Source organism: Lampetra fluviatilis, chromosome 31, assembly GCF_964198595.1.
Source record: "Lampetra fluviatilis chromosome 31, kcLamFluv1.1, whole genome shotgun sequence".
Classification (NCBI taxonomy): domain Eukaryota; kingdom Metazoa; phylum Chordata; class Hyperoartia; order Petromyzontiformes; family Petromyzontidae; genus Lampetra; species Lampetra fluviatilis.
The window spans coordinates 840,653-859,278 of record NC_136305.1 but is presented as its reverse complement, the minus strand read 5'-3'; the positions used below and the strand labels follow the sequence as shown (position 1 = coordinate 859,278).

Sequence of the window (18,626 nt, the reverse complement as noted above, 5' to 3'; positions counted from 1 at the left end):
CATTTCCTTCTCATTCCAAAACTCCAACCTCAAGAATCCAGAATGGTTCACTCTATAAACGGTGAAGGGGCAGCCCCGCAATTGCTCGCTCACGCCACTGCTGTGGGAAGGTCTCCACTGTAAGAGGGTTACAGCCTAATATTTTATTTTTTATTCATTAAAATTTTTTACCTACGTGACTTTACCGAAAAAACCTAAGAATATGACCCCCAACATTTTGAAACACGTGTGAGTACCCACACTTTACCCTCCCCGGTGGTTGTGCCCGCCTACACTGCTGCTGGGTGGCAGAGCAGGGGGTGGGGGGCTGAGAAGCTACCTTCGTTGTGAGAGTGAAGCTGGAAGGCGACCTCTGGGTTGCATTGTCCTTATCATTGTGTGTTTTTTTTTGCATTTGACTGCAGGTATTGTGGTTAATGCAGACACGAATCCTTGTAAAAAGGTGTCAGTTTTGTTGCCAGAAAAAAAAGGGAAAAAACCCGATTATTATATTTTGGTACTGGCAAAGGAAGGTCCAATGATGAAGCGTCCAATAAGTTACGGGATGTGTATATTAGGTGCTATAGGCTGCTGCTTGGCTACTTTGTGTGCACTGCAATACAATCCTGTGTTGTACTGTACCTCTTTGCTCCATCCCCCTCCTTCAGCGCCGACTGATCATCGTGGATTCTGGTCAAATAACCCTTACGACCCGCACGGCGTGGGGAGGAGGCCCTCATCCGATTCATTGTTCAAAGCAGATCCTTCAGTCTCACTCATTGCTCGTGTGTCTGACTGGCCTGTAAACATCGCTTGACATTTTCACGTCATACTAATTCACCTTTGTTGCGGACGAAAAAAATTACCTTCGTTCTTTTCCCAGCCACTTAAGTTATTCATTTATTTTTGCCCATGGACCGAACGTCTGTACTGTCTGGTACGGCTGCCATGTACTCGGGTGGATATCTGTGAGGTTTCAGAAGACCACGTGTGGAATGAGACAGCTGGTTAGTCGGGCATCCGCCAGGCATGGCGCAATGCCCGTCCCTGAAATTTCAATCTGGGATTAATTAATGCACGGTCAGTGGAGGTATTAATCAGAAGACACTCCGTTACTGAAGTGGCCCAACAAGACGCATGTAAGGTTGCCAAGGCCACCGCGCTGACGCACATCATCGCTGGGTGTACACCTGAAGGTGGCATGGGGCCTCTGTGCCAGCAGCAGCAGCCATGGCTGTGGGTCCACCAGGGACCTTGCCACCCCGTGCGCGACTATTATTAGCGACAGGGACAGTGGGGACAAGGGGACACGGTGTGCCGTAACATCATCTCCAGCTTTTAATACGCACGGCGACGCAGAGCGCACCGCTGTGGACACAAACCACAAGTAGCCATGATACCGCAACTGCTGTATTCGTTTTACAACAAACAGTAAACAAGCATGCAACGACATGTTGTGTCACCTAAACATGAATTTAGCAATTTTAGTAATCCGTTAGCCTATCGGCTTTGTGGACCAATGTTTTCAAGCAGCTATTGTTTAAGAAAATCCCTGGACCAGTATTGATTCTATGAGTCACATCAGCGGTGTATGCCAGAGGTCGCAAATGGGTTTTGATTCCGTACCCGGCCGCACCAGGGTCGCAAACGGGTACCCGTAACCGGCCATACCCGATACCCGTACCCAGGTACCCGATACCCGTACCCAGGTACGGGTATCGGGTACCTGATTGCGACCTCTGGGATGAAGCCATGTTGCAGGTGCGGGTGAGTTGATTCTAGGAACTTGAATTGTGAGAAGAGACAAGACGTTGGGAAATGAGTGACAAACGGTGACTCACCAGTGACTCACGGCCTACCCGTACCCGGCCGCAACAGGGTCACAAAGGGGAACCCGTACCCGGCCGGGTCCGGGTAGCCGGGTATCGGGTAGGGTAAGGGTATCGGGTACCCGATTGCGACCTCTGGTGTATGCACATGTGTAACCACTTTGTCAATTGGATCGTTGGTGGGTTAAATATGACCATACGACACCCACGCTGATCAATGTGAGCGAAGTCGGAGGGAATGGGCAGTGCAAAGTTCAGCACAAGGGATTTGATACACTACCCACCTCTATCAAGGTAGTCCCACAGCAATCTGCAACATCTGCTTCATGCATGGGGGTTCGCACATCCAATCACGATCCAGGCTCATACCTGCTTAGATTCCAAAATTTGGGGTCATTCCACGTGATTTGGCCATAGGCATAAGCTTTCCGCTGTATTAGCAAATGCATAAGAACAATGCAATGTAAATGCATGGACTGTAACGTCTCAACACGGCTTGGAGGCATTGTTCGTTCCTTCGTTTCCATTTCGGGCTGGGCCCGAGCGGGTTATGTGGGTCACCAGGCGCTTGCCGGCGAACACCACCTCCAGGACTGGCTCCAGGGGGGTGTCCTGGTATACCTTGTCCGGGCGAGGTTATCTAACTCAAATGTTTACAAACCATTCATAAGGGGCGTTTGTTTGGACCGTCAATTGTCTGGAACCTCCCCTCAGACCTGTTCGCCCAGAGAGACCCTACCAGGAGTACAATACTCCAGGCGAGATAGCTCTGAGGGTCATTAGAACACACAAACTCCACCACCACGATAAGGTTACGATCCTTCGGTGGGGTTCACTTTGTCAAAGTATTTAACGTCAATTTTGCAGCAGATGGCGCTCTCTGATGATTCCATATAAAACAAAACGAAATTATGTTTTATTTTTGCAGGTAAGGCCCACTGAGCTATTACAGCTCATTTATCAAAAGCGACCTGGCCACAAATAATTGCTCAACGAAGTGGCTTACAATGTGAAGATTTCCAGCAGCCAATTACTGTATTCGCATATTGATTCTAAATGTGCCTGGGAAAAAAACGAACATTGGCAAGGATTGCTGCAATTGAACCTTGTACTCTGCAAAATGGCTCGGAATTGCGAGCTTGTGAAATCGCCACAAGGTGACACAGCCGCCGAATATTTGCGTATTTTAGTTCAGTACTAACTAGGAACGTTACGGGCAACATCTGCCAGATTCGACAGTTTCGTTCGCAAGCTTGGCTCCAGTTCCTCTCGGATGGAGGGGCAGTTGACCTGTTTCTTGTGCCACCACAGCTGTGAACACAACGCTAAGGAGCATGAGGGCCCAGCGCGACAATACCCCCTGCCACCGGCCCTGGTCGTTTATTTACGTTTTTATTACACAAGATCATAACATGGAAAGCGAACGTCGGGAAGGGGAAAATACCAAGCCACTAGCGAGAAACAAACCCGGGCCAGGTGGCCTCGGGGTAGGGATTGGCAAATGATGGCTGGGCTCACTGCCCTACTCCCTCGTAGGGGCCACGATTGGGAACGTTTTTTGAAGGGAGGGGGAGATGAGGAGTGGTGGGGGGGGGAGAGATAATGTACCCAAACAGAACCATAAACCAAGTAATATTTTAAACAAACTTTTTTTTTAAACACGCTTTAATGAAATGTACCGTACTAGTAATGGAAGAACTCCACGACTCCATGAAGTGGCCCCGAAGCTTGTGATAACGTATGGGACCATAGTGATTGACCACCAACATTAGTTGAGCGTGGACAATTAGACCCAAGCCGACACATAACATATAAAAAGAATGTTTAAAAATACGTTTTTTTTTATTGTTGATGATATAATATAGTATTGTCATCAGTATGACATAACTATACCAAGTTTGCAGTCGATACCACATTGGGAAGTAAGTAAAAATTTAGTTACAAGATTTGAGGATACAACAACAACAACAGACAGAGTGAGTGAAATGAAAGCGTGTAGTCATAATAACGACATACACGTGCCGAGTATGTCGTTACGTTGGACACTCGGGAGCGCCTGCCCAGTTAATCAGTACCTGAGGCAAAACCCTTGCAGGGGTTTAGTAGGGAACTCAAATAGGCTTGGCCAGTTAATCACAAACTAAGATACAGCCCTGGGCAATGAACGACTGGCAAAGGAACGTGGGCTAGGGTATAACGGGGAAAAGTAGTCCAGGACAGGGAGTTGTGGATGCGGAGTACCGTGTGACCGTGGACCTTAACTGTGGGTCAGTTTTATTTTTTTCAGTTTATTAGGTATAGCCCTGTGAGCCATTCGGCTCTTGAATCGGGTACAACTGCAACAAAACAAAAAAACAAAAACATGAACAAGAAAACATCTTAAAGTCACTATGCGCAAACAGAAAAATCCAGGAAAAAACTGCAAAGTTTTCCAGAAAAAGCACCGTACACCAACGCTGTGTGCAAAAATCCCAGTGGGATGCAAGTCAAACAACAACAACCACAAGACAACTTAGATTAAAGCCATCAGTCTTACTCCGTACTACAACAAGGGTCGTCTCATAAAGACAACTTGCTGAGCACGGCGTGAGGTGAATCCTTTCAATTCTTACAGATCCCCTGAAACAGGCCCTCTTCGTCTCAAATGATTATTTACATCACCCCTACGATTTCAGCTGCATTCAAGTCTGCATGAGGATGAAGGATCGAATTTACCCAGTGTTGTTCTCTGTTGCTCTGTTCCCGAATTGCTCCCATCGTGGGCCTCACCGTGGCTATAAAGCCACAGCTCACCTCAGTACAGAATATTTACAAGTGTGGGTGATAAAAAAAAATCCCTCACCTTATGAATGTAAACGTTCAAGCAGCAAAAGAACAAAACAATTTCATGCACAGGCAGCACCATGAAACGAAAAGGTCGAGAGTAGAACGGTGTTGGGTAACCAATATTATTGTAAAATAACGAAAAGTTGTTCATTCGATTAAAATACAGTGTACAAATATAAAACTTTTGATTTAAAGCTTTCGTGACTGCAGGGATTCATATTCTTGGTTCTTTCGGTAAAGTCACGTAGAAGGGATGTGGCAATCGACTCGTCTCGACGGGCTGGACACGATGCACGATTCAAAGTTTAATTGTTCGATAACGGAGTTTGTTATGCTAATGTTTGGCGTTTCGACATCGCGGAGTAGCACCGATTTCGGATTGATTGGTACCCCAGTCGCGAAGTTAAGTTACACCCCTGGAAAAAAAAAGTGTTCCAGAAATCAAATATTTAACTGCCGAGGCCAATTTGTATTATTTGGTACCCCGGGGTACCGCCACAAGGATCATTTATAGCCGCCAAATATTCTAAACGCATCATTATCATCACCACCACGCCAATCAGTGTGGGTTCATGTCAGCCGAGGTCAGAAATCGAATTCGGGTAGCGGGGTCCATCGGGCAGTGCGGTCACCACGGCGCCCCACATGTTGAAGTTTAAGAAGCCTTAAATAGTCTTGGCTGGTGATGTCAGATATTGTAATGAGTGTTAATGACAAAACACTGGCTATTGTGATTATCGTAATTAAATGAACCTGCTATTTTGAGCATAAATGCACCGAAGCAGCAAATTAAATACTTCCTCGCTGACAAGCACGCGTCTCTTGGAGGTGGTTGGAGATCGCGCCGAGACGCTGATGTCACTGCCGAGTGACGATCCGCTGAGAAACACGCCGCGCCAGCGGATTGATGAGCCCTGAATCACGCATCTAGAGGGGCCGCATTCGGACTCTGAGCTAATTACCGCAGTAGGAACATTACTGGGATACGTTACTTGAGACCAAGACGGGGGGCAGTTTTGTGGGTACGGGGGAGGAAGGTCTGGCTGTCTTAACGTCCTGGCATGAGCAATCCCCCCCCCTCGCCCCCAACAGAGGTGGCCAAATGCGTGAGTCACGATGCCAATATCAGCGCGGTCAATCCTATAAATATAATCACCGTGACAATCCGTGTCTCACACACACACACAGACGCGCACGACCTATCCTCCAGCGTATCTGCCATAGTTCTCACACTCCACCTTGCACAGGTGCATCATGAGGCCAGACGTGAGCATGTGCGGCAGTGGCAAGGGCACCCTGCGCTGCCAGGTGTTCGAGGAGAACCATCAGAAGAAGGAGTCTTACCGCGCCGAGTGGGACGACACGACCGTGAGCCACGTGGCCGAGAGCGCGTGAGTGGCACAAGGGGGGCGATTGCCTCGTCCGCAACACACGGACACACTCACTCACTCACTAACACACAGGCAGACTCGCTCACTCACTAACACACTCACACACGGACACACTCACTCACTCACGGACACACTCACACACTCACTAACACACAGGCAGACTCGATCACTCACTAACACACTCACTCACACACGGACACACTCACTCACTCACGGACACACTCACACACTCACTAACACACAGGCAGACTCGATCACTCACTAACACACTCACTCACACACGGACACACTCACTCACACACGGACACACTCGCTCACACACGGACACACTCACTCACACACGGACACACTCACTAACACACGGGCACACTCACTCACACACGGACACACTCACTCACACACGGACACACTCGCTCAATCACTCACACACTCACACACTGACTCACACACGGACACACTCACACACGGGCACACTCACTCACACACGGACACACTCGCTCACTCACTCACATACGGACACACTCACTCACACACGGGCACACTCACTCACTCACTAGCACACGGACACACTCACTCACACACGGACACACTCACTCACTAACACACGGACACACTCACTCACTAACACACGGACACACTCACTAACACACGGACACACTCACTCACTAACACACGGACACACTCGCTCACTCACTAACACACTCACACACGGACACACTCACTCACTCACACACGGACACACTCACTCACTAACACACGGACACACTCACTCACTAACACACGGACACACTCGCTCACTCACTAACACACTCACACACGGACACACTCACTCACTCACACACGGACACACTCACTCACACACGGACACATTCACTCACTCACACACGGACACACTCACACACGGACACACTCACTCACACACGGACACACTCACTCACACACGGACACACTCGCTCACTCACACACGGACACACTCACTCACACACGGACACACTCGCTCACTCACTCACACACGGACACACTCACTCACACACGGACACACTCGCTCACTCACTCACACACGGACACACTCACTCACTCACACACGGACACACACACGGACACACTCATTCAATCACATACGGACACACTCACTCACACACGGACTCACTCACACACGGACACACTCACTCACACACGGACACACTCACTCACACACGGACACACTCACTCACACACGGACACACTCGCTCACACACGGACACACACACGGACACACTCACTAACACACGGGCACACTCACTCACACACGGACACACTCACTAACACACGGACACACTCGCTCTCAAACCTGCAAAGACGACGAACATTCCCCCGTAGAGCCTTAACAGACTAACACGTAGGCTTTTGCGACCAATATCATCCATAAGAGGTTTTTTTTGGGCGAGTTCTAACCCAAAACAACCTCTATTATGGCTGTAACGGACTGCTGGGGAAAGTGCTGTTAGCGAGCAGCACCTACGAAGGGCACGACACACGAGGGGGTGGGTGGTCAGCACCACGCCCGGTCACCTTTGTCTCCCCAGTGGCGATATTTTACTCACTGCACCAGGTACTCATTTAAGGCAGAGTCGACCTAGGGGAGGCCCAGGACCGGTTCAGATATTCGTCATTGGTGTTGGCCGTGAGCGGGAATCGAACCCGGGTGGCCGAGTTCGTAGCACAGCGGTTAGTGCTGTCTCTCATGCACACACTCAACGATACACTCCCACAAATACAAAGATCCCCCCTATAGCCTTAATAGACTTTTAGGGGCAAGTGTTGTTCGGGTGCATCTATGAAGGCCGGCACGTTCACTCTCTCACGCACTCTATCTGGAACCTTCTAAGCAGGCTCTCTCTCTCCCGCACGCTCACACATTCACACAAATACACTCACATACACACTCACAAATATACTCACACACTCGCAAATACATTCACATACACTCACAATTACACTCAATTACACACTCACAAATACTCACATACACACTCACAAATACACTCACATAACTCACAATTACGCTCACTTACACACTCACAAATTCTCATATACACTCACAAAATCACATACACACTGACAAATACACTCACTTACACACTCACAAATACACTCAGTTACACACTCACAAATAGACGAACACACTCTAACACACCTTACACTTAAAAACACATTCACACAAATACATTCACACGCACACTTTCAAAAACGTATTCAGAAAACCGTCTCACGCAAGATCACGGACACACAAAGACACGGTCTCACACTCGCATATTCTCTTTTGCAAACATTCTCCCGCACACGCACACACGGACACATCTCCTATGTAGCCATATCGACTGTTGTGACAAGTGTTGTTAGCAAGAACCTATGAAGGCTGGCATGGTGAACTTACTCACCCACCTACCCAAACGCACAAGCAAACAGGCACTCACGTATCCACCACCAACCAACTCACCCACGCTCACCAATCCACCCATCCACTCACTCACCTGTCCGTCCCACCATCGTAACCTCTCGTGCCGACCGCGCGCACGCACAGGACCAACCTCCGGGAGGCGAACACGGCGCGCAAGGAGAGCCTGGAGCGCCGTGGTCAGATGTCCCTTTTGGTGCAGCGTTCCCCGGCGGGATTCATGCGCCTGGGCGGCATCGGCTGGTGGGGCGCGGTGCCCTTCCGCGAGCACCGCGTGCTGCCCGCGTCCCGTCCCGTGCTGCCCGTGCCCATCTTCACTCCGGCCAAAATTGGGCTGCCCAAGGCGTCCGAGCGCGAGCCCACGCCGCTGCCCATCAAGGGCATGTTGGAGTTCGAGTCGGCCCTCGGAGCGCGCAATCAGGCGGCCACGGGATCCCCCACTCCCAGGATCACGGATCCCAAGATCGATCTCAAGTCGCCCGGGATCTACCCGGCGCTGGCTCGATCCAACAGCCAGCTCCGCAGCTAGATGCTCGGCTCGGTGCGATGCGCGCGTGGCGTTTCGTCAGTGGCTACGTTCCCATCGCAGATGTTTGTCCGATAAAGTTACACTCATTAACAAGCAAAGTGTGACAGGCGCAATAGAAACAGGTATCATTTGCATACAACTGGTACTGTTGTGCAAATCTCCCAAATACGCCACGGTTTGAAAACGCTTGGCTTATTTTGAAAACTTCCATTGTCAATCGAATGCGAATCCGTTTGTCTTCATGCACACAGACACGGTTATTGCTGGCTAGCATAGCATCGCCGTTATGTAAACATAGCCAGTGTCTCATTCATAGCCTCCAGACGCCTGGCTTCACCGCACGCACCACCGCTGTCACTGCTGGCTATGTTGGTTAGCGAGTGCTTGAGTTGCCCTCAAGCCACAGCGTGCTTAGACGTTGCTTTGAGGTTGCATTCGAAGCCAGCTGAACTCACCTCGGCGTGCATTTGGGTCTGTTTATCTCTTTCCATCATAGTCTGTATTATTATTTAGTGAGTGTTGTAAGTGGTAATTGTATAAATATAGTTTTTTTTTGCTAACTATGAAGGTAGATGTTATTCACGCAGTTTTATTTTTAGAATTTTCATATTTTATCCCGATGTGTGGATGTGTGGCGTACGTTTAAATTGTTTCTGAGACTAGAATGTGTGTGATGGAAAGTCCCATTACTGCTACAGGTTCCGCGTAATGAGCAAAGTGGTAAAGTGTGCAGTTTTAATAGGTGGATTGAGAACGTTCGGATGAAGTGAAATGTTGAATTAAGGTTTTCTAAAGGTAGCACGGTAAAAAGATGTTTTAAGATGAATTGAGTGGTGGGTTGGTGGGTCCATGTGTATCTGATCCCATCATACAATGCTTCCCATCCACAATAAAAGCACTGCACCTGTTTTGGAACCCTACAAAACCGCACTGTTGGGCACAGTTGGTCACGGGACATTACCTGAATGGGCTCACAGCGGGTTGCTTTCATTAAAATGCCACTGGTGCCATGAAAATACCGCACAAAACACCACACATGTTCACATGTTAGTGACAGGAGGCGGTGGAACGCACGTGATGGAAACTTTGAAAGGACTTCCACTTCAATTAACTGTCGCCACCGCGGTGCCCCTGCATTTGCCCTCATGCTGCCGGAATGATAATTATACAGTATTGTGATATTTAACTAAATTAAGAAAATATGCCAACAAGCGCTACATTGCTATTTTCAGACTAAAACATCTATTGTGAGGTGCAGTGGATTTTTTATATTCTCAAAGCCTTACTAAACAGGATGGTTCGGATCGATATAAAGTGAACAAAAAAGTGAACAAAAAGTGAACATTGCAGGATGTTAATGAACGGGTCTAACTGATGCACTGTTACTCCGCGACCGTAGGAATGTAAAGTGACACGTCGATGGCTCTTTCGTGTCTCTGCACTTGTGGGAAATAAAAGCGTGACGTAGATGGAACGATGTCAAACATTGCTGTATTTTTTTTCAATAAACATTGGACTGCATTTGTCTTCTGCCACGCGAATTCATACTCTCGCAGCACAAATCCCGACACCTTTGTTTAAACACCGCAAACAAGGCCCTCCTCAAAAACATTACTTGAGAGTAAAGGGTGCGGCTTTCACAGATACACACATCCATGTCACTTGCTGCCCCAGGCGAGAGTTGAACTCATCACGACCTTCAGATTATGAGAACAACGGACTTAGGCCACAAAAAGTAAAAGTGCGGATTGTCCTTCAAATATCAGTCGACATTCATGGGTGGGGTACCCTGGTACAGTAAATCCGGGTTTTTAAAATCTAAAAACCCAGTTATTTCCATGAAGACCAAATGTACCCCATTTACAGCTTGTGGTGCCACTGCTGTTTTCCATATTGTATGTTACCTTTAATCTATATTACAACTACAAGTAGAGAGAGCAGACCTTCTGCTCGTCGTTCCACGCTGCGGTTCCGTGCAGCACCCAACGGGGACACGTGGCGCCTCTCTCTGCTGCGGCCAACGCCAAGTCACAAAAAAAACCCAAAACCTTTCGTCAATACCACTAATGCATGGCTTTAAAAATAAATACAACGTATTGAATAGGCGACGTTTAGGATAATAGCTGAGGTTTCTTTGTTATGTGTTCTTGTGCACCACTGTCAACGCAGCATCGCCAAAGAATGTGTTAAACATTTTCTTTCGGTAAATTCACGTAGATAGGTTCAAAGAAAATAACAAAAAACTACGACGTTTCGATCGCAACACAAGCGTTGCGATCGAAATATGTATTTTTTCGTTATTTTCTTTGAACCTATCTACGTGGCTTTATCGAAAGACCCAAAGAATATGAATTCCTGCAGTCACAAAAGCTGTAAGTCAAGATGTAATGTGTTAAACGACAACTTAGCATTGCTTTAGTCGTGATCACTGTAGTGACCTCACATCGGGGGCCCTGCGTCACTGATCGTGGTGCGTTCTCTAATCAGGTAGGTGCTGTATCTTCACCAGCCCGCAGTGGCCAGTGTGGGGAAGTATGTCCAAACAATCCCCCCCCTCTTACTTAGACGTTAAACCTAAACCATGCCCACAATACGCAGCAGCTCTGGTTCCACCGATAATAGGATCGGCTGGATAGGTGGACACGAATGCCACCTTTTGCCGATGGCTCATGCTGTCCACAACACGCGGACCCTGTCGAGTGAGCCAAAGGTTGTTGAACTGAACTACGCAAATTTGGGAAATCACTTCTGAGATGTCGTCAGATCTCAGGAGTCAGGAAACGCTTGAGCCGAGGCAGCTCTTGGTTGCACGACCACCGTGCATACCAGGTGCTATAGACCTTGGTGCTTCGCGGTGGGCAGTAGCGGGCAGCACAGAAAGAGCTGTTCCACTCCCGCATCTCGGCCTCCCGCTTCCTCCAGCGTGGCGAGGTCGAAACCCCTCTGCGACCCACACGGGTTTGGGAGTCCCTCATCCAGCAGCGGTTTGACGAAGAGGCTGCACTCGTGCAATGTTCATGACGATCTTGCTGTGGGCTATTCATTTATTACGCTAGTTCACTCAGGAAAGTCACGCTTTAACACATTCCTGCGGACGGAGCTGGTAGGAACGTTGGGTTGCTCGGTCAATGGCCAGGGTCAACGGCGGCGTGGTGTATTCCGCAAATATGACCGACTGTGAGGGCGGGCACAAGCCGGCGTGAGTAGGTTAAACGTTGAGTTTTATAAGGGCACCACGGGGTGACCAGCCCCTCCCCACCCAGCCCCACCCCTCCCACCCCCCACCCAGCCCCTCCCTCCCCACCCAGCCCCTCCCTGCACGACGGACGGACGGACACAATAATCCCGTGGGCTGGTGTAACCAGGAGGTTCCTACCAGTATTAGGAGGGTCCTATAAAGGCTGTTCTTTTTCAGTAGGGGCGATGATTGCGATGTAGAATGCCAAATTGGTGATCAAAAACAGCTGCAAAAAACCGCGGCTATTGTTGATTCTCAGGTGACGGCACTTGCAACACATTCCACAAAGGAGAGGAAGCCGCTATTTTTTGAACCCAGCGTCTTTCCGTGAAGCTCCCAGCAGACAAAGAGCGCTGTGCATTTGTGTCCTTCAGAGACAGGGCCGGGCTCAAAGGCATCTGCAGCAGCAGCAGTGAGCCAATTAGAAGAAATCATCAAGGCAGGACTTTCATTCACTGCGTGAGCCTACGAACATTGCCTTTGTGATACAGTAATCGTAGGGCATTCACACGGAACGCGGACGACGATGTGCCAGTGTCATTAGGCAGCCTGTGCCGATGACAAACGCGCCAAGTCACCGTTTAAATTTAGCCCACCTTGAAGTTATCGCTCAGAATGCGACAACTGCATTTCCGAAAACACTGCTCCGTCAGTCGAGACGGCGATATTTTCCAATACAGCAACCCGAGTCCACAATAAATTAGAGCAAACAGCGCTGTAAACTGCCTATTAACTGTATCTATGTGCCCTCTGTGGACCCCCCCCTTCCCCCCTTTGAGGAAATACAAAATACAAGCCGCACTCTCAACTCTGTCAAAGCTTTGCTGTCCTCGGTTACTCTGGGCTGTGGGTGAATAACATTGCACAGACAACTGTAAACTTGACTTCAAAAGACACCAGGCTATATTTAAAGAAAGAAGTTACCACTCAATGTGCCACTGCTCTAAACCAGAAGGAGTGGAGCCCGTCGTAGATAACGCTTTGGGACATGGCCTCTGTTCACGGTAACGGTAAGTCGCTTATAGATGGATATCGCACTTTGCAATATGTGCCCGTGATCTCTGTTAGTCACCTCGATCCTACTGCTCCCTCTCTCTGCTCTGAAGAAGGGCCTTTACCAAAACGTTAGTCCATATTAGTCGACGATTGTAGATAACTAGGAAAAATTAACTACAGGACATTATTGTAAAAACTTCACAAAGAAGGTTGCAAAGTTGGGCTTAAGGTATATAAGCTAAAGCATAAGAGATAAACAAGTTTTCCCAAATAAAATAACACAAATTGTTGCAGGGATTCAACAGGGAAGTACAGTAGAATATGTATACTTCGACAGTTAATGAATGTGGATCATATAAGGTTTTTTACCCTTTTTTTCTGGCAACAAAACTGACACCTTTTAAAAAAAAAAGGGTAAAAAACCTTTTATTATATTTTGCTACTGGCAAAGGAGGCCTCATGATGTGAATGTGGATCAGTTTCAAATTTAAGAAATAAGAGGCAAACAATCGGTGGGTGGAGAGCTTTTGCAAAAAAACGCTCCACAATTGATTTGCAGAACCATTCCAGCCAGTGCGCATTACTTGCAAAAGTACGGATCGTGAACAATGAACGCTGACAACAAAAATCACACAGAGCAAGAGCTGAAATGTGCAAAGTGGACACGCTTGGAATGACACAGAAACAGGAGGAGCACATGGATCAGGGAAGAAAGATAACCCAGAGGCCATTCATTGTCCAGGAGAGTTGGGCTTTGGCTTAAAAGGTTGATGGCCTTTGCAAAATACTGAACTATATTGTGTTTGGAATGGCAGCCACAGGACACGATGTAAATACAAAGATGACCACTGTGCAGATGGAGCGATGAGTGAGATCAATTCATGTGCAGGCATTAGACGGATTGTGAAATTGTAGAATTGTGAGGGGTGGCGATGGCACGGGGGAGACCTTAATCCAGCAGAGGATAAACCATGGCTAATTACGACGAAGGAGGCATTGGTGATGAAGATGGATTTGTTGATTTCGATCTGTGCTTGTTCCAAGTTGCTAGGCGCCGGCAACCTGCAGCTCTTCAGGGCCTGCTTCGTGACGCCACTTACCCGAGGACAACCACCGCCTCGTATTCACCACCACAGGGCATTGCGGCTCTTAAAATATAGAAGTAACCTTCTTGGTTCTTTCGGTAAAGTCACGTAGAAGGAAAATAAGAAAACAATAAAAATAAAACATATGATTTTTTTATTATTATTTTATTATTTTCCTTCTACGTGACTTTACCGAAAGAACCAAGAAGATGAATCCCTGCAGTCACGAAAGCTTTAAATCGAAATATAGAAGTAATTTTTGACCGAATGCTAAAGAAATGGCCAATGTTGTTGTTTTGGTTGCCGACCTCTGCCCATTGCCGATGCAGTCCCTGAATGTGTCGCTTTGAATGTGAACACCGAGCCAGCTGCAGTTTAACAAGCAAGCATCGCCACTCGCTACCTCCAGGGGACCTGTGCACAAGAAGAGGCGCTTCGAGGGGAAAAACAACGTACACACACACAGCGTACACACACACAGTGTACACACACATAGCGTACAGACATAGCGTACAGACACAGCGGCTGTACTTGGTTTCAGGTCAACACCAGATGCCCCCTGCAGAGGTTTCCGTGCAGCGATATCCTCCACTCCGTCCCGATAGCCAAAAATACCGCAGTGTCACCAACAACAAAAGCAAACGCGTTCCACCAATGTCCCTGCATGTGATGGGGGAAACTTACAGCAGCCAAACTCTAAACGCGATGTCTCTAAATGTGGAGGGAAAACCAGAGGACCCAGATGAAAATCCACACGACCACGGGGAGCGAGACACGCAAACTCCAAATATACAGCAGCAGGCGTTAGGGTCGGGATTGAACCCACGACCTCCTGTATACCAGGCGAGGTCGTTAACATCTCGCCACCGTGGCGCCATAGTCATTCAAATACCAAAAAATAATAATTAAAAAACATTTCAAATGTGATTTTCATCAGGCCCCACAGTGTAAAGTGCAGTCTCCATCTCTAATTATCAATTCTCTCTCTCTCTCTCTGACCTCTCCATGTGCGATGAAGCACGTTGCCCAAAACGTCGCCTTATATAGTTTCATTTTGCAGGCCACACTGTTCTTAACGAATGTTTGGAGATTCTCGAATGCAAAACGGCAATTGCAGCGACATTGCGTAGTCACCTGACCATCAACACTTTACCTTGAAGCTATATTTAAAAGCACACGCAATTTTTCCTAAAAATCATACTGTGCTATAAATTACCATACAAAATATTTGACAAAATACTAGTTTGATGAGTAATAACTATATTTTATAGCACTTTCATTATTTATTAACTTTATCGTTTAACACGTAGGCTTTCGCGACCAATATCATCTATAATACAGGGGTTTTTTTTGGGGGGGGGGGTTTGGGTGAGATCGCCTTAGATTACACGATCTCACCCAAAAAATTATGTATTATGAACTTCATCGTTATTTCACAAATAAATGACGAAGAAATTAAACAATGAAGACCAAACGAGCAACGAAGACTCGTGACGACCAAATTCATGCAAAAGGGACAATATGATGACCGTGGATGGCATTGCACGTTGTCGTTATATCGCGATATAGCGTAATATCGCCATATATCGCAATATCGCGATATGTAGTAATATCGCGATATTTCGGCAACTCGATCTACCATGCACGCTGAAACGGAGTGATGTCCAATCGAGTCGTCTGTGGATGCACTGTAGTTGACACTGAAACTTCAGAAACATTGGGTGGGAACTGTGTATACTGTACATATTGATGTGTATATATATAATGAATGTGTATATATTAATAAACTAAAATGTGCAAAGACGCCACGAAGGCTGGAGGCACACGCAGGCTGGCGCACAGCAACAGAGATGCGCGTGCTCATCCCGTGAGCCATGAACTGAAGGATGAGCATTGGCACATCATGAGACGCTCCTGGAAGTAAGGCGCACCCCAAACTTGTGTGCCCGGGTGTCATGTTTATCAAAGTGTGATCACACTCACACCAATCGCCAAACGGTTTGCTTTAAATACAGGAGGTAGGGGGGTCTTATTATAATCGGTAAACATTTTCAGAATCGATGACCAGCTCCGAAAGTCAGGAACCAAGGTCGGTCGAGCCCGGAGATGGAATGAAATCAGTAAGCTCGAAATTCCAAGCACAGTGCAACAAATATTACGACATGGCAGCTCCGTACACGTGTTTCTCAGTTTAAAAGGTGAACACTGCACGTGCATCGTTCTAGACACTTCTGTACTGTACCCGCCGCAATACGGTAACTGGTTGATACCGATCCTTCTCATGCGGCGACTGAGTGATGGGGGGGGAAACAACTCGAGTCGAGAACGCGCCCCATGAGGGCTGTGGCACAGCAATAGATCAGCGCCGCATGCCCGTGCCGTGAGCACGTGGGCCCCAGGGAGTGGCCGGATCTGGATTGGCCACTTCATAGCAGCTGCGTGGAAAGCGTGGCCACGACGCCGGTCCAACCAATACCAACACAGCCGCCACTTGCCACGAAGTGACGGAGATGTCACCACGGCGCCAGTGCCAGGCTAGGTGCACCTTGAGGCTACCACGTGAAGTGGCTCGCTGCTGACAGGAGGTCTCGGGACAGACCCAGCAGGTGCCATGGGTTGGCTGACTGAGATGACCGGTAGATGCATCACCAGCTCAACCCCCTACTGTGCCAACTTCGAACCGCTCAAGCGCAGAAATACACGTTCAGTAATTCGATGATGTAGGGGCAGACCTCGACTTACGAATGGGCTCCGTTCCTGAGGCCAGTTCCTGAGTCTAACGGATGGTAAGTCGGAACACAACAATGCAGTGTATTTAGATGCTCAATTCGGCCAGCTATACAATGTGTTACGGTTCAACTAAAATGGAAGCATTGTTGAACTCATAAGAAGAAATATTGTAAAATTTCACGTACTAATTTAATATTGTACAGAATATAAAAGAAAGTAACATGTATAGAAAAATAACATTCAACTTGGATTTTCACTTTCACTTACCTTGAGTCCCGATGCTGGCTTGCTTGTCGGAAAGGGCGCAATGAGTCCCCACAACCGTACACAAACACACACAGACAAGACAAACGCACACACAGACACTACTACGATCCCCCGTGTCGCCTTCCCAGGCTACTGGGGCAAGTGCTGTTAGCGAGTAGCACCGATGAAGGCCGGCACGGCACACGAGGGGGTGGGCAGCCAGCACCACGCCCGGCCGCCTTTGTCGGCTTCGGGGAGGCCCACGACCGGTTGAGATAATCGTCACCGGTGTTGGTCGTGAGCGGTTCGATTCCCGCTCAAGGACACCACCAGTGACGATCATCTGAGCCGGTCATGGGCCTCCCCAAGCTCGACTCAGCCTCAAATGAGTACCTGGTGCGGTGTGTAACAAAAGGCGGCCGGGCGTGGTGCTGGCCACCCACCCTCTCGTGTGCTGTTCCAACCTTCACAGATCCTACATGCGAACAGCACTTGCTCCTACAGTCTGTTAAGGCTATATGGGGGAACTTTGTCACACGAAACAGCATTCATGGATCGCTGTGAAGCCCATCCACCATGCTAATCGCTAGGGCTGAATGTGTCGTGAGAGCGAGGTAGCTGCGTAGCTGCGTTTCACTGCCCGCCGGGAGAGACCAGTGGCACTTAAGTGATGCCCATCCTCCATCTAACGCCCACCCATTGATTGATTTTAAAATCTGGCTACAGGAGTACAGTATTGATCATCATTCGCAAGAGTAGACCATTGTGTGCAGGGATCATGGCCCATTGCCAAATGAGAAACATTACCGGCAAACCACTCAATTGGAATATGCATTACAATCATCGCTCCCACCCCCGACTGCAAAATTTGGCAGGACCCTCCTTAACAAAGAGCCACGAGACTCGATGAGGCTTTGCTGGGTAAACAAAAAGCGTGGTAACTGAAACGTGCTCCCAGGTAGAGAGGCCCACAGGCAGACCTTAAGCGGTGGCGCTTTGCTTGCTGAAATGTCACAAGTTCTAAAAACGTACAACGGGACTTGAAGCTTTCGTGACTGCAGGAATGAATATTCTTTGGGTCTTTCGGTAAAGTCACGTAGAGAGGCTCAAAGTAAATAACAAAAAACTACGACGTTTCGATCGCAACACAAGCGGTCGTCTGCAGACGACCCAAAGAATACGTACGACGGGGTTGCGGTGAGTCTCATTAGATACGTTATTCATAAATTAAAGTTGCAAACCTTCTACAATTTGGCTGGTAACAACGTCTGCATTTCCCTGTGTATTATGGGTGGCAAAGTGCGGCTGCAACACTGGACAAACGAAGACGCATGTCGCCC

The 18,626-nt window shown here is 48.2% G+C and overlaps 1 protein-coding gene across 1 annotated transcript; it reads left to right on the top strand.

Moving 5' to 3' along the window:
* Positions 1 to 5,813: 5,813 nt before the first annotated feature.
* Positions 5,814 to 10,512, top strand: TCAP (titin-cap). Its single transcript, XM_078870817.1, has 2 exons — positions 5,814 to 6,025; positions 8,589 to 10,512. The coding sequence occupies exons 1-2, from the start codon at positions 5,889 to 5,891 to the stop codon at positions 8,989 to 8,991; spliced, it is 540 nt and encodes a 179-aa protein (XP_078726943.1). The 5' UTR covers positions 5,814 to 5,888; the 3' UTR covers positions 8,992 to 10,512.
* Positions 10,513 to 18,626: the final 8,114 nt, after the last annotated feature.

Bases quoted from the DNA above. Each gene is read 5' to 3' on its own strand.
- TCAP (XM_078870817.1), top strand. From the start codon at position 5,889: ATGAGGCCAGACGTGAGCATGTGCGGCAGTGGCAAGGGCACCCTGCGC. The intron at 6,026-8,588 runs GTGAGTGGCACA...GCGCACGCACAG, and splicing joins AGCCACGTGGCCGAGAGCGC to GACCAACCTCCGGGAGGCGA.